Source organism: Sinocyclocheilus anshuiensis, unplaced genomic scaffold (genome assembly GCF_001515605.1).
Source record: "Sinocyclocheilus anshuiensis isolate Anshui unplaced genomic scaffold, SAMN03320099.WGS_v1.1 scaffold204, whole genome shotgun sequence".
In the NCBI taxonomy this organism is placed as follows: domain Eukaryota; kingdom Metazoa; phylum Chordata; class Actinopteri; order Cypriniformes; family Cyprinidae; genus Sinocyclocheilus; species Sinocyclocheilus anshuiensis.
Window position 1 is genome coordinate 24,296 of NW_015557064.1, and position 14,252 is coordinate 38,547.

At 36.2% G+C, this 14,252-nt stretch overlaps 1 protein-coding gene across 1 annotated transcript in view; it reads right to left on the reverse strand.

Annotated features, from left to right (window-relative positions):
* The window catches only part of LOC107676589 (RUN and FYVE domain-containing protein 2-like), a 20,115-nt gene extending 6,201 nt beyond the window's left edge, over nucleotides 1–13,914 (reverse strand). The window contains exons 1-18 of the mRNA XM_016471163.1: nucleotides 13,391–13,914; nucleotides 11,785–11,958; nucleotides 11,233–11,350; nucleotides 10,004–10,105; nucleotides 8,384–8,507; nucleotides 8,228–8,295; nucleotides 8,058–8,123; nucleotides 7,849–7,918; nucleotides 7,659–7,760; nucleotides 7,167–7,283; nucleotides 6,895–7,062; nucleotides 6,719–6,816; nucleotides 4,766–4,885; nucleotides 4,521–4,650; nucleotides 4,242–4,336; nucleotides 4,108–4,156; nucleotides 3,848–3,928; nucleotides 2,640–2,779 (exon numbers count right to left, since the gene is read on the reverse strand). Of these exons, the coding sequence (XP_016326649.1) occupies nucleotides 2,640–2,779; nucleotides 3,848–3,928; nucleotides 4,108–4,156; nucleotides 4,242–4,336; nucleotides 4,521–4,650; nucleotides 4,766–4,885; nucleotides 6,719–6,816; nucleotides 6,895–7,062; nucleotides 7,167–7,283; nucleotides 7,659–7,760; nucleotides 7,849–7,918; nucleotides 8,058–8,123; nucleotides 8,228–8,295; nucleotides 8,384–8,507; nucleotides 10,004–10,105; nucleotides 11,233–11,350; nucleotides 11,785–11,958; nucleotides 13,391–13,682 (2,114 nt within the window). The 5' untranslated portion in view covers nucleotides 13,683–13,914. The remainder of the gene's footprint in view (nucleotides 1–2,639; nucleotides 2,780–3,847; nucleotides 3,929–4,107; nucleotides 4,157–4,241; nucleotides 4,337–4,520; nucleotides 4,651–4,765; nucleotides 4,886–6,718; nucleotides 6,817–6,894; nucleotides 7,063–7,166; nucleotides 7,284–7,658; nucleotides 7,761–7,848; nucleotides 7,919–8,057; nucleotides 8,124–8,227; nucleotides 8,296–8,383; nucleotides 8,508–10,003; nucleotides 10,106–11,232; nucleotides 11,351–11,784; nucleotides 11,959–13,390) is intronic.
* Nucleotides 13,915–14,252: the final 338 nt, after the last annotated feature.

Consider the following 14,252-nt stretch of genomic DNA (forward strand, 5'->3'; position numbering starts at 1 on the left):
ATTAACAAATATGGGTTTGAATGGCTATGTACACTTTACCGTTCAAAAGTTTGGGCTCAGAAGGATTTTATAAAAAAAAAATAATAATGGAAATAATACTTTTATACTGCAGGGGTGCATTCAATTGATCAAAAGTGACAGTAAAGACATTTATAATGTTATAAAATATTTACATTTTTAAATAAATGCTAATTCATCAAATAATCATTAAAAATATATTACCCTTTCCACAAAAATATTAAGTATTATAATACAAAATACAAATCTCTTGAGCAGCAAATCAGCATATTAGAATGATTTCTGCAGGGTCATGTGACACTAAATACTGAAGTAATAGCTACTGAAATCCTCCCTGCAGAGCATCGTTACATTGAGCTTTTCCTGAATTCAACTTCAAGTGGGCCGTCCGAAATGGGTTAGTATGACTGCGTGGAGATTGTTATGATGTAATAGTTTTGTTGAAGAAGGTGTGAAGACAACATTCAAATCTATGTCTTTTGTTTTGGGGGCATAAAAACACTGCAGGCCGCGGAGGAGGTTTCTATGGCAACTCTGGCGGTATGGGCTCTCAAGGAAGTGGACTAAGGGGGGTGTATTGAGGATGCTTAAAATTCATGCACTTTTCAACCCAAAGTTGGAACTTCCAGCATGGAAGAATATTTTATATGAATATGTTTTCACATGTTCCTATGAAATATGCCCACAATATTTTCCAGACTCGAAGAAAATTTAATCTAAATTCATATATATCTAATATATATATTTGAGCTGTTGCATATAGATTGACCGGCTACTGTACATTTTGCTTAATGAATTTTATATGACATTCTGTATTAAAGTCTAACTAAAGATATGCGCTTTGTATGTATTTTGACTCAAAAATGAGTGAATAGCTTGAAGCCCAAGTTGCGTGTGAGACTGCACTTTCGTTTTCTTTCCCAAAGCAATAACATCATTTTGGATGTTTACCTGTTTTTGCTGCTCATTGAAATTTCTAATTGAAACCTGTGACATTTACACATCCATGGAATAAAACCTTTTATGGATATATTTTATTTTTGACCTAAGAATGTTCATTGATGACAACTGTAATGTAAGAATAAAGTGTGATATCTTGCTTTTGGTCAAAGCTAGATGAAACATATGGCATCAGTCCATTCATATATTGTTTTTTTTAATACACTGGAAGATTTGTGTAGCCTCGAGTTTCGTTCATTACAGTTTAAAACTTAAGGATCAGTAGGATTTAAAAAATGTTTTGGCTGCATTTTATTTGACCAAAAATACTATAAAACGGTAATATTATGAAATAACAATTTAAATATTGTTACAGTTTAAATAATAAAACGTATTTTAAATGGATTTATTCCTGTGATGGCAAAGCTGAATTTTCAGCAGCCATTACTCCGGTCTTCAGTGTCACATGATCCTTCAGAAATCATTCTAATATTCTTATGTGCTCAAGAAACATTTCTTGTTTTTCTGAATGTTAAAAACCGTTGCACTGCCTAATATTAAATCTTCCACATGCATTCTGTCATCTGAATGATAGGTAAAAGGAAATCTTTACTGATTTTTATAAAGTAACCATAACATTAACTATTATATTTTCAATATATTATCAAGATGAACGATTACTGGACTGAAGCAACTTAGGTTTACTTGGAAGAGTTAACTTCTAGCGTATTTGCTGAATAAAACAATTTCTGTGAAAACAAACAAACAAAACAAATCTTACTGACCCCAAACCTTTGAACGATAGTGTGTGTACTGCGGCACCTAAATGCTAAAATCCATCACTCAAGAAGTGGAACTATAATCAACTTTAGTGGTTTAAGGCTATGTATAGTTTCATACATAAACTTCACATTTAAGTTAACAGCTGTATTTTGAGTAATTATCCAGACAAACGTTAGCACAAATACTCAAAATGTGTAGTGTTACAGTTCTGTACCAAGGTAAATCTGCAATTGTGAAATAATACCGTTTGCAGACAAGAAACCTGAACACCATATTCAGAACATTATTTCTGTGCTTTTTGACGTGAATCCACCTCAGTCATTCTCGAGCAGCACTGACAACATTTTACTTGTATATACATACCGTTTTTGCCCATCTAGATTCAGGGAAACATTTCAAATCCTTATTTGTCAGTTTGGCTTGTTATACAGGCACATATGAATGTAAGGTTATGTATTTCAACTGAATTTGAAATGTAATTGCTCAAGAAAAGATATCCCTTTAAGTAACTGCCTTTGCTTACTTTTGAATCTTGATGAATGAAACCTGTTCACCCTTATATATCTAAAGTATACAATGCATGGGAGTGTTGTACTAGTACTGTATAAATAATCTAAATCAGTCTACTTGCAGCTCAGATGGAGGCACTCAGTCATTAATCCATTTGTAAACTCATTTCTTTCATTGCACGTTCTGTGACAAACACTGCATTGGCCATCTGCACAAGTGCCATTAAGTCTTCTCTGAGGCAACAGGCTTTATCCTATGTAAAATGTAAACTTCAAACACAGAGAAACGGGTGCATCCATTTTGGTCACTCTGACGATGCGAGACAGCACAGTCTGTGAGTTAAAGCTGTTTTTGGCCCTTGTTACGATGTGCTGTCATTTCTATCTTACGTGGCATTGGAGGAGCAGCGCTGGAGGAGAAGAGCGTGGCAGGTGTCGCAGACTCTCACGGGTTTGGGTGAAGCAGGGAGCGGCAGCTCATTATCCGAGCAGGCATTGCAGAAGATCTCTCCACAGTTCCTGCAGTGGTGCTGTTCAAAGACAAGCAAGAGAGCTTTCAAGATGCTTGGCATGGATGCAGATATGAATGTCGGTTTGCAGTTAATTTTATGAGAAGGGGCGGGGTTTAGGCAGATTAAATCTTGTGTCCCAATTCAGGGCTGCATCCTTAGAAGTCCACAAAGATCGAACTGAATGTTGTTAAATGGAAAATTCTAGCCTACAGAAGATTGTTCTTGTCGCCTAGCAACTGTGACCGCTGCATTTGACGAGCGCCAGGACTTTTATGAAAGTAATATTCAACTGTCTGAAAACAAACCAGGGTTCACAACCTGTCTAAATACGTTCACCTTGGTCCATTATATACTTAAAAAAAAGAATAAACTACCAATAAAATCACATCTTGGTAAGATATGGCAACATTTGAACCGCTTTAAAAAATATATATATTTTTTTTTACATTTATATCATTAGATATTTGAGCAAGTTAACACCAAATATTAACATTTAAAAGTGTTGTAATCTGCCATTTTGAAAGTCCTGTCGTCTGTCTAGGCCAGGCCGCGTTGCATCCTTTGTAGATCGGGAAATAAAGGACTTAATTCAAGGTCGCATTTGGGACAGCTTTGTCGCACCACTGTGACGCATTCTGTCTTGGAATGCTGCTTTCGAAGGATGCAGCCTCTGAATTGGAACACAGCTTAAATGTTTGGAGAGGTCTGGCATACATCACCAGAAAGAAGTCTGTCGTTTCACTGGAGGATCAAGTAATGACATTTTAATTAAATATTGGTATGTCCTAAAAAAAATTAAACATGTATAGATGATAGACCTTTCACAGTAAGATCAATAACATGCATTTAGAAAAGTTTTAATTTCATGCCGACTTCAACAGTACAGAGCACCACTTGCCAACTCAGTCTTTTATTCAGGCGTCATCTAATCCTCATTTGGAAATGTTTTCAAGTCTTAAATCCAGTACGGTCTTTGTGCCAGTGAATTTCTTTATTTAGAGCAGTTGAATTTGTGTGGATGTGTGAGATTGGACAGCAAGCTGTGATAGAGACAGATGTATTACAGCGTAGCAATTTGGTTCTGACCTTTCTCCTGGAGATTGAAAATTCCTTCTCACAAAGCTTGCAATGCGTAGCATCTTTGTCCTTCAGCCAAACCTGTCCACCCTGAAATCAATTGTTTATTAATATGAACAAGTTCAATTACTCAAGAAACTTTGACAATGTTCTTTGAAAAAAAGCACTGTGATGGTTTCAGATGGTACTTTGATATACTGTATATCATGGTACATGTCCACAAACATGTTCCAGGTACTTTTCTGTTTATCTCAAACAATGTTTCAAACCTGAAGTGCCTTGTTGGCTTCTTTTATATCTTCGATTTTCAACTTTGACCTAAACAAGAAAAATGTGTGTATCAGTAAAAGAATAACATGATTTGAAGGCTCCCAAATGTCACTTATATATAAATCCTACATACTCGCTGAGTTTGCAGCCCAGCTCCTCCAGCGCCTGTTCCTGCTCTTCACAAACTCCCTTCAGCTGCGTATTCTCATCCTGCAACCTGTGAAACTCCTGATAAGACACAAGGGCACGTCAGAGCCCAAGACAGGATGTTTGCATTCAGCACAACGAAAACATCCATGAAGAAGCAGTTTAAATGACACAAACACCTTAATCCTCATACAGATGTATTGTGGACTTAATGGTTATTATATTTCTCTCCCTCGCCATTGTTGAGATGAGAAACTCATCTTACTTTTTTGAGTCTGTTTATTTGCTGTGCTTCAGCAGTGAGTTGTGCGATGGTCTCTCGTTCTCTTTCCAATTCATTCTGTAACGTCTGCCGCCAGTCCCTCTCTATTTTCACGTCTGTTTCCAGCTGCATCCTAAACAAAAGTGTCAATTAAAATCTACTTCCTATTGTCCACACCAGCATAAATGGGACATTGTGATACAAATTCTAAAATTCTAATTCTCTTCCATAGCCGTTGCAAAACTTACATTTGTTTCTCTCTCTGGGCAATCTGCTTTTGGAGACTGTCAGCTTTGTTTGTGAAGTCCTGCTTGAATTTGCGCACCCCGTCTTCGGCACCGGCACGTTCCCTCTCGGCATCCTGCAATCTGGTGTAATTCAAACCAACTGGGTAAAACTACGGCTCTGAATGGAATGGAATGGGTGGGAATGTATTGGAACAAATGTGAAACAAAATAAAAAGATGGCCATAATTCAACAGCCACAATAGAGCGGGAACAAATACAGAGCCAGACGACAGAAATGTTGCGCTGCGGGAAAAGCCAGAAAGTTGAAAAGAGTTGGCAATTTCATAAGTGTCGAGGTTACTTTGATTTTCTAACGTTTTTTGACAAATAATTCACAAAGTAAACACTGACGAGTAGTTGAAAACATCAAATTTATTGAAGTCTGTGATAAAAGACAACGTCATATTTGTGGTTTCTTTGACTGTTAAACGTTACAGGTAAATATTTATGCTAGAGAACCACAAGAAAGATTTGCTCACTAAATAGTATGTGGAAAAACAATAACTATCATCAAATAAAACTTAAAAAGGGGGCTAGTGAAGAATGATCAACTCATCACTTTTAAGAACAGTGCATATGGCCACACAACTAGCGTTAAATAACAAACAGTAAATTTATCTTAATATCAGAAGGAAATATCTTTGACAAGTTTGTATTGGTGCTCGGTGTCTCTGCTAGCGCATTTTACAAACGACATGGCAAGAGTTCTTGTCTGGCTGAGTAGGTCTTTGTCACTATTTGTTGATCGAGGAAAAACATGGAATTAGAGGAAAGGAGAAGATGAGGAAAAAAATAAATGAAAAGGGGAACAAAAAGGGAAAGAGGATGTAAATATCAGTGAATTTCAAATTCATCCCAAAGCTTTAAGAACTTGTTAAGCAGTGCAGTCATAAAACATCAGAAATACGATGGCGGTAAATCAACAGAAGAAAGGGAAGGATGATTCATGTGGACAGAGAAATGGACATGACAGCACTACGTCACCACAAGAAAATAACACAAATACTGAAGGATGAGCGGTCAGATGAGAGAAAGCCATTCAATGCGCCTTCAGAATACAAGCATGCAAAGTCCTTTGCATGCTATCAGGTATCTGACACTTCTAGACCCTCTGAAAACTGATTCTACTGATGAAACAAAAGCACTGATGGTTTGGACACCATCAACGCACACTAATTTGATTTAGGCTGTAAAAGCAGATATCATATCCTGAAATGCATTTACACTGGTACACTAGCGTTCAAAAGTTGGGGGTCGGTAAGATTTTTCAATGTTTTTGAAAGAAGTCTCTTGCATTTATTAGTTCAAAAATACAGTAAAAACAGTAATATTGTGAGATATTATTACTATTAAAAATAACTTTTTCTATAGTAATTTTATGATGTATTTTATTCCTGTGAAGGCAAAGCTGAATTTTCAGCAAACATTACTCCAGTCTTCATCCTTCAGAAATCATTCCTGATTTTTTTTTTTTCAGGATTCTTTAAGTAGAAAGTTCAAAAGAGCAGCACTCTTATAATGTTAACTCTTTTGTAACATTATAATTGTTTTTCACTTTTGATCATGTTAATGTGCCCTTGCTTAAAAAAAATTATAATAAAAAAAACCTCACTGACCTCAAACATTTGAATAGTAGTATATATGCTACTTTCTGCAAACAAAAATCTGAATTTCTCTGAACTGAACAAAACCTTACTTAAAAATTTGAACCGGCCAAAAATGTTTTGAAAAGATTATATATTCATCATATAATACAAGGTTAAAAATCAGGCTAAATTAAATATTCTAATTATATTCAAATAAACAATTGAAACACTCGAAAACGACTGAAAATGTTCTGAATGCACTTCAGGAGTATGATGACTAAACGTTATGCTCGACATGATTCTAAATAAATTAGGAACTGCTTCTCACCTTTGTTCTAGTTGTTTCATAGTCGCCGTTATCTGATTGGTCTTCTCCTCCAACCGTGCGATCATGTCATTTTTTTGTCTCATGCTGTCATCTGAAGACTGTTGATGATTAAATAGTTTGATTACAACATATTTTAACCACAAATTGTGAAGAACACCTAACAAAAGATGTTTTACCTGCATTTTTTGGTACATCTCCACATTGATGGATTTAACTTCATCTAATTGGTGCCGAAGTCCAATCAGAGTGTCTTGTTTTTCATGGATGTCCTTTTCTAACAGTTTCATGGCCATTTCCATCTCCTGCTTCATGCTCACCTGCACAACCAGTTCGTTCTCCACATCCTTGAGCACAGATACATTCAAAAACCGGTTTGACCTCTTTTAAATGCCAGTGTGCCACTGCACCATCTGAATAGCTGGTTCCTTTTTTATATGTAAACACAGACCTGCCTGAGTTGACATTCCTCTTTGAGTTGGCGTCTTGCCTCATTGTACATTTCATCCAGGCCCTGCCTTGACTGCTTGTACGTGTCAAGCTCACAGTTCAAATCTCCTTCTGCAATCTGAATAGAGTACAGTGCATGTACAGTATACAGAAATTATAATGCATACTGAATATTGTATTTGGCTTGCACATTGATTTATGAAATCCTACAATTATTATCGTGTAAAACTAGCGTTCAGAAAGCAAAGGGGTGTTGGGGAAAAAGTACAGAGAATTTTTTTTTTTTTATATTTTACAGCTCACATTTTTCACATAATATTTTTATTGCTTTAAACACAAATGGATTATAAAAACTGGCAGAAAGTTCTTCAAGGACACATAATATAATGTTCATAAGAACTATATAATAAGTTTGTGTACATGAACTACTATCTGCCTTTCTGAATGATGTATGTTGTATATAAACACATTAAAAAAAAACACTCAACAATACCTCAAGACGCTGTTGTGCTTTCATAAGAATGACTGAATTTTCTGTTCTGAGTTGGTGGTTCTCTTCCTGTAATTTAATTATATTGTTTTTTGCTATTGCCAACTACAATAAAAAAAGATGACAGCAACAAGTTAGTATAGAATATTTCTATTTCGCAGATGAGACTTATTCTTCTGAAATCAAACAGTACCTCTTCGATGAGTTTGGAGTTGGATTTTTCTAAGGACTCCACACGTCCCTGTAAGCCTTGAACTGTAGAACTTTGACCAAGACAAAGTTTTAGATAAAATTCATAAACACTCATCAAAGTTTTAAAGGGCTTTGGTAGATTAATCTGTTTTTAAAAGCCACAATCATCCTAAATATATCACAAAAGCTTTAGAAAGAGCATGAACTTACTTCAGCTGCCTATTTAATTCTTCAACATAGTTCTTCTGATCCAAAATAGCTGAAATTTGTCCATTTCTATTCAAAACATATTCATGATGGAGGTTATTCGAACAGCATAATACATCAAGGTAATTATAGTCATTTAATGTAATCAATTATTGTCCAAGTGTACTTTCTACCTTTCTTCACTTCTGTAGTCATCATCAATGTCATTTTTCAAGTACATGGAGAAGTCTATTACACCAACCTGTAGATTCCAATACAAGGCATTAATATTTCTCAGACAGAAGCTAGACAGCAGGTTATTAAAAATGGCCAATACACAACACTCATACTTGTGTATCGAGGTCCTCGCCCTTCACACATAAGTTGGCATCTATGACGTTAAGTCCCACCAGGAGACCAACGATGACGGCTCCCTCCTCCTCCAGCATCACTGCCGAGTTCTCATAGAACTCACTGCAAATGCACACACACACAAATGCTTTGACATTTATCATTGGTTTAGGTGTATCAAAACAAAAAAATATAAATACTGTAGATATACGGAGAAAGAAAATTTCTATTGATGCAGCTTAAGGCCCCGAATCCACCAAAGCGTTTTTTTCCTAAGGCTAGCGTATTTTTTCAATTGTTTTCAATGGGATCGCCGCGTTTTTAAAAAGCCAGGAGCATGCCGAGCGCCGAGTGTCTTTTCACGCTGAGAGCTCGGGCATTTGTTTCTCGGCAAAAAATAACTTTCTTGAAGAACTTTCAAGTTTGGGTAAAACGCAGCGTTCATCACTGTCACTTTTTAGTCAGCTGACCAATCACAGTGGAGGAGAGGCGGGACTAATACCAACCAACCGTCACACCCTGCTTGTACTACGACTGAACTGAACAACAATGGAGAAGTTATTGCTTGTCTCCGAGTATTTGTGTCTTTACCAAATGGAACTGCCGGACTACCATATTATTGTTATGAAAAAAACAAAGGTTTTACATTTTTAACTAATATGTATTCTTTTTATCATAGAGTAGAGTAGCTAGAAAAAAATCTGACCGTATCGTTCAAATATTTGGGGTCAATACGATTTTTTTTTCTTTTATTCACCAAGAACTTTCTATTCATCAAAGAATCCTGAAAAAGATATTTTATGATTTCCAAAAAAATATGAAGTAGCACAAATGTTTTCAACATTGATAATTATAAGAAATATTTCCTATTATTATTTTATTTATTCATTTAAATGATTAATTATTTTTTATTTATTTTGGGTTTGTTTATGCATGCATATTTATCATCTTTGGAGTTGTTTCTGTAGTTTATTTGAAGCAAAACTCATGTCACACAATATTTTAAAGACTTGCTGTTAAATGATTGTATTTCTGTTTCCTTTAGGGAAGCACATTGTACACTGATCATGTTCATTCTGAATAAACATGTCAAAAAAAAAGAAAGAAAAGAAAAAGAAATGTTTCCTAAGAAACAAATCAGCAAATTAGAATGATTTCTGAAAGATCATGTGACATTGAAGACTGCAGTAATGATGCTGAAAATTCAGCTTTACCATCACAGGAATAAATTACATTTTAAAATATATTACAATTGAAAACAGTTCATTTAAATTGCAATAATACTTCACAATAATACTGTTTATCAAATAAATGAAACCTTACTGCGCATAAGAGACCTCTTTCAAAATCATTTAAAAAGTCTTACTGACCACAAACATGTAAATGGTAGTGTATATTTTAAATCTCAGGCAGTAGCAGCAGAAAGACTTTTTTAGATGGCTACAAGTGATGCGCACCCTCTAGCGAGCACTGTTCACTGCACTCTGATGGCCTGAGCAGGAAACACTAGTTTGTCTCAGACACATTTTATCACTTCTCTAATAACTAATTCTCCACCACAACTGTTGTGACAAAGGAAGAAAGAATGAATTACGGGTACTGGAAGGGAAAATACTAACCTAAGTATATCTTTCCTGGTGATGAGGAGACGTAGGTAATCCGCTAATTTCTTCTGCATCAATGCCAGCCTTAGCCATGCTCTGGCTCTGCCCAGAGGCGTCCTAACAAGCAAATACAGACATATTCAGGTTGATTTAAAAATTACAGATAGATAGATAAAAAGATAGATAGTTAGATAGATAGATAGATAGATAGATAGATAGATAGATAGGAGTGTCAGACAGATAGTGATATGCATAATTCTGGAAATAGACTTTACTTGCAGTTGCAAGTTTCAGTTTTGTCAGGGAAATAGAACTGAAATTTGCACTTCCCTATTCTGAATGTCACATTTCTTAATGCACTGAAGAATGACTGTGAGAAAGCATGTGTATATTTATATATTAGTGGGCTTGATTGCTTGAGTATTTGAAAAAATCAAACAAAATTGAAGCACTTGAAGCATTGTGTGCAAAGTAATAGGGCTGCCCCCTAATAGTCGACTAATCGTCAACCAGAAGAGGCTTGGTCGACCAAAATTTTATGAGTCGCTTAGTCGCAGAAAAAGAGGGGAAAAAAAACTCCACAGGCGACGTCACGCAGTCCGTGACTAACGTTAACGGCTAGTCTACGGTAATACAGTAACAGTACTTATCATCTAAAATATGTAAGTGTTAGCAACTTTACATGTCCGCTCAATGTAATGTTAACCTAGAGAAATGTGCGATATTCAAGTGTCTGTGCGGAGTGTGAAGGGTAGCGCGCTCACTGCAGGACAGATGGAGGCGCCGGTGCGCTCACCTGCTCTTAAAATACTGGTCATTTTTGGTCATACAGATAAGAGTAATACATCTTTCGAATCGGTAAAGCCTCTAAGTTTATTTGTGTGCTCTCACAATAAAAACAAATCGCGCTTTTGTGAAATAATGAAAGCAAACAGGATGCGCTTTCTGCCGTCTCGGTCTCTGAACTTGAGCGCGAAACACCGTGTATATCTTTACCTTACAGACATAAAAAATATATCTATAGAGAATGAAATGTCTACTTTCAAATGAACTAATTCAAATGGAAAACAAATATTCTCAGATTATGCAATCCGTATCAAACATACATACAGGCGCATCCACTACTGCGGAGTGTCGCGGACTTCATCTCTTAAACTGAGAACAAAGAAAGCACTAGTTTATCAAAATAGCCCTACAAAGTAATCAATGTAACAGTAAGGCCAAATATTGTGTACTGAACATACTTAAGGCCAGGAAGGTCTCGTACACTGGCTGCGATTTCGCCTGCTTCTGGGCAGAGCTTCTCAACCATCTCCAGAGGCCCCCACAATGACTTGTTGTATCCAAGAAACGATTTCTTCACTGATGGAGATGGAGACAAACGTGTTTGTTAAACAACTCAGGGTCACTGTATGTAATACAGAGTATGCAAACACTTTGATGAAACACTCAAAATAGTATTCAAATTTTGTTGCAGCACTGGCTCACTGGACAAGAACTTCAGATGATCTGTCATCTGAGAATGATTTAAAAAAAGCATTTCCTCATTTTATTTTCCTATTAAAAAACATGGCATAACAGTGGTTGCGGTCTGTCTGGTTCCTAAGATTAACACTAACATAGGCCTATAGGAAATATATAAGAGATATTGATAACAGAGAATGTGTAACACCAAATCAGCTATTCTACCAAAAAGCAAGCATATAAAAACTTTGAATGATTATGATGTTTTGTATAACAGTTGTGGTTAACAGACTCTGTGGCTGGCTGTTTGGTGATGGTTGAACATACTGTACCTTTGAGACCATGTTTCAGGCAGTGCTCCATGACAACAAAGAACTGTTGCAGAGGTGGATAGTCAGAGTCCAGAGTTCGCCCAAAGCTCAGAGCCGACTCGATCAGGCCTTTGATGCTGAGCTTAGCCATATTAAGCAAGTTTGCTCGTTCCATTGCCATAGGATCTCGAGAGGCTGGAAGACACAAAGCCCACAGACTACTTTATTCAAAAATTATAGCATTATCGCCGAAATCAAGTTCTTACGGTAGAAGAACATGAAAATGAATAAACTCATCACAGCACTTTAACCTCTGGCTGTTTCCTTAGAACTAACATGTGACCACACTTTGCATGGCTGAGTTTAAATTTTAACAAACCCTTAAAGCGCTTTCACTGGTTTTGACTGTACTGTCATTCACCAGTCCTTAACAGCAGCATTTCACTTTTTTGTTTTGTGTTTCAACAACAAATACTGCACAAATTATATACTTATGCGTTTTAAATTATCAGTGATACACTGGACCCTGTTTTCACCATCAGGCTAAACAATAATCGTTATGCAAACATATTCAGACAGGCTCTATCTAGCAAGTATACGGACACTGTGGTACTCTACTTCCCACTTATGTCGGTTGGTTCCCATTTCCAATTTATTTGGATATTATTATGTGAATGAGGCCTTTTTCTATCAGACTTCCGGGATAAATAACTTCATATGTTTTGCATTTCTCCTTTCTTTTCAATAACTATTGTTAATATTATTGAACTGTATGGATGAACTGGTGCTTTGTAGTCTTAAAACACCAAGATTTGTTAGATGCACAAATGAATACAAACCAACAAGGCACACTCTTCATGACATCATGCAGAAAATGTTGTATGGCAAGCCATTTTAACAAATTTCTTAACTAATATAACTAGTAACTATTTCTGTTGCTAACATTTACTAGTAAATATTATTCAGTACATGACTAGTATATTTTTCAAGTTCACTAGTAACTATTCATTACATACTAGTACTTATTCTTTAGAACTTAGTTTAAATAATGACAAGTGATCACACTTGATTTTTTTTGGTTGTCTTTTGTTATGATTAGTCTGAATGTATAATTTATAGTTCAATTAAAAATCTCACTAGTAAGATTAAACATGTTACTATTAACAATCGGAACACATAACTATTTGAATAGTCAGAGGTAACTAAACAATATAATAGTAGTATCTCTTACTAGTAAAAATGTAATAGCTATTAGCAATAATAATTATACTACTACAGGCCTTCTAATCAAAAGCGTACAGTTGATACATAACTGCACAGATCCAAACTGAATTCAATGGCAAAACAGTGCAATTTGTTACCAGCAATAATGGACTAGTTACATGGCACACTATCGGGATGCTGACTAGTGGCAAATGGATATTTAATAGTAAAAATAACTGAATGAATAGATGTTAAATCAGAATTGTATATATATTTAACTAGTCATTAAAAATAAGTACTACAAACAGATTATAGTTAGTTTTAAGCGATAAATATTAAAGCGACTTGCCATACACGTAGGATCTACATCTGAACAACTGAATCCCGACCTCAGCCACGAGCTTTAATGTTATCTATAACCTACCCTTGGCACCCCATTCTTCGGGAAAAGGCGACGTTTGCGGCTCTGTCACTTTGGGCAAGACGTGAATGCCACCGGAGAAGGTTTCTGACGCTTTTCTGGCTAACGCGAATATGGGCGCCTGCCATCTCCCGTCTCCAGATTTCATGGCAGCGCCGCTCACTTTCTCAGCGGCCGATTTATCCTCCTGCAATCTGAGGATACCGAACACTTGCACTCTCTCTTTGTTGCTCTCTGCTTCTGCCAACACAAGGTCCTGTTCTGCAGGTGTCGCCATCGTTAACGAGAATATCATACAGTTTATAACGCTTCACCTAACAACCACGGCGGTGATGTGTTGAGCGGCATTGATAAACAGTTAACGACGTAATTCAAGCGCTTTCCCTAGTGATGGTCCTTGTCAACGTCCCTAAGGCGACGTATGATTTCCATTCATATGATCATGGTATCTTTGAGAATAAATGGCTAGATTGTAGATTTGTTTACACCCGAGCACTCCTGCACGATCCGTCTGCAGCAAAGGGGTGGTGTCATAACGATAAAAAGACGTAATTCAGTGGAAGAGTATCGATATACTACCCTCTACTGCTTGTATGAAACATTGTCCTGGACTAAGTATTTCATTTAGAAAATTCTGAAATAATCAATCACTGGTTAACAGTCTTAACACATAATAGTTCTTAGATTATTATGGTTTATTGTAATAATGGGGGCAAGTATGGGGTAATTATAAAATTACCCCATACTTCGTTCACTCCATCATGCACTGACTCATTCACGTATCTCCCTGGTGAGTGACTGCATTCATTTTTCAAAAACAAAACTGAAGAAAAACTCTTAAATGAGGTCTCTCTTTGAGGTAGAT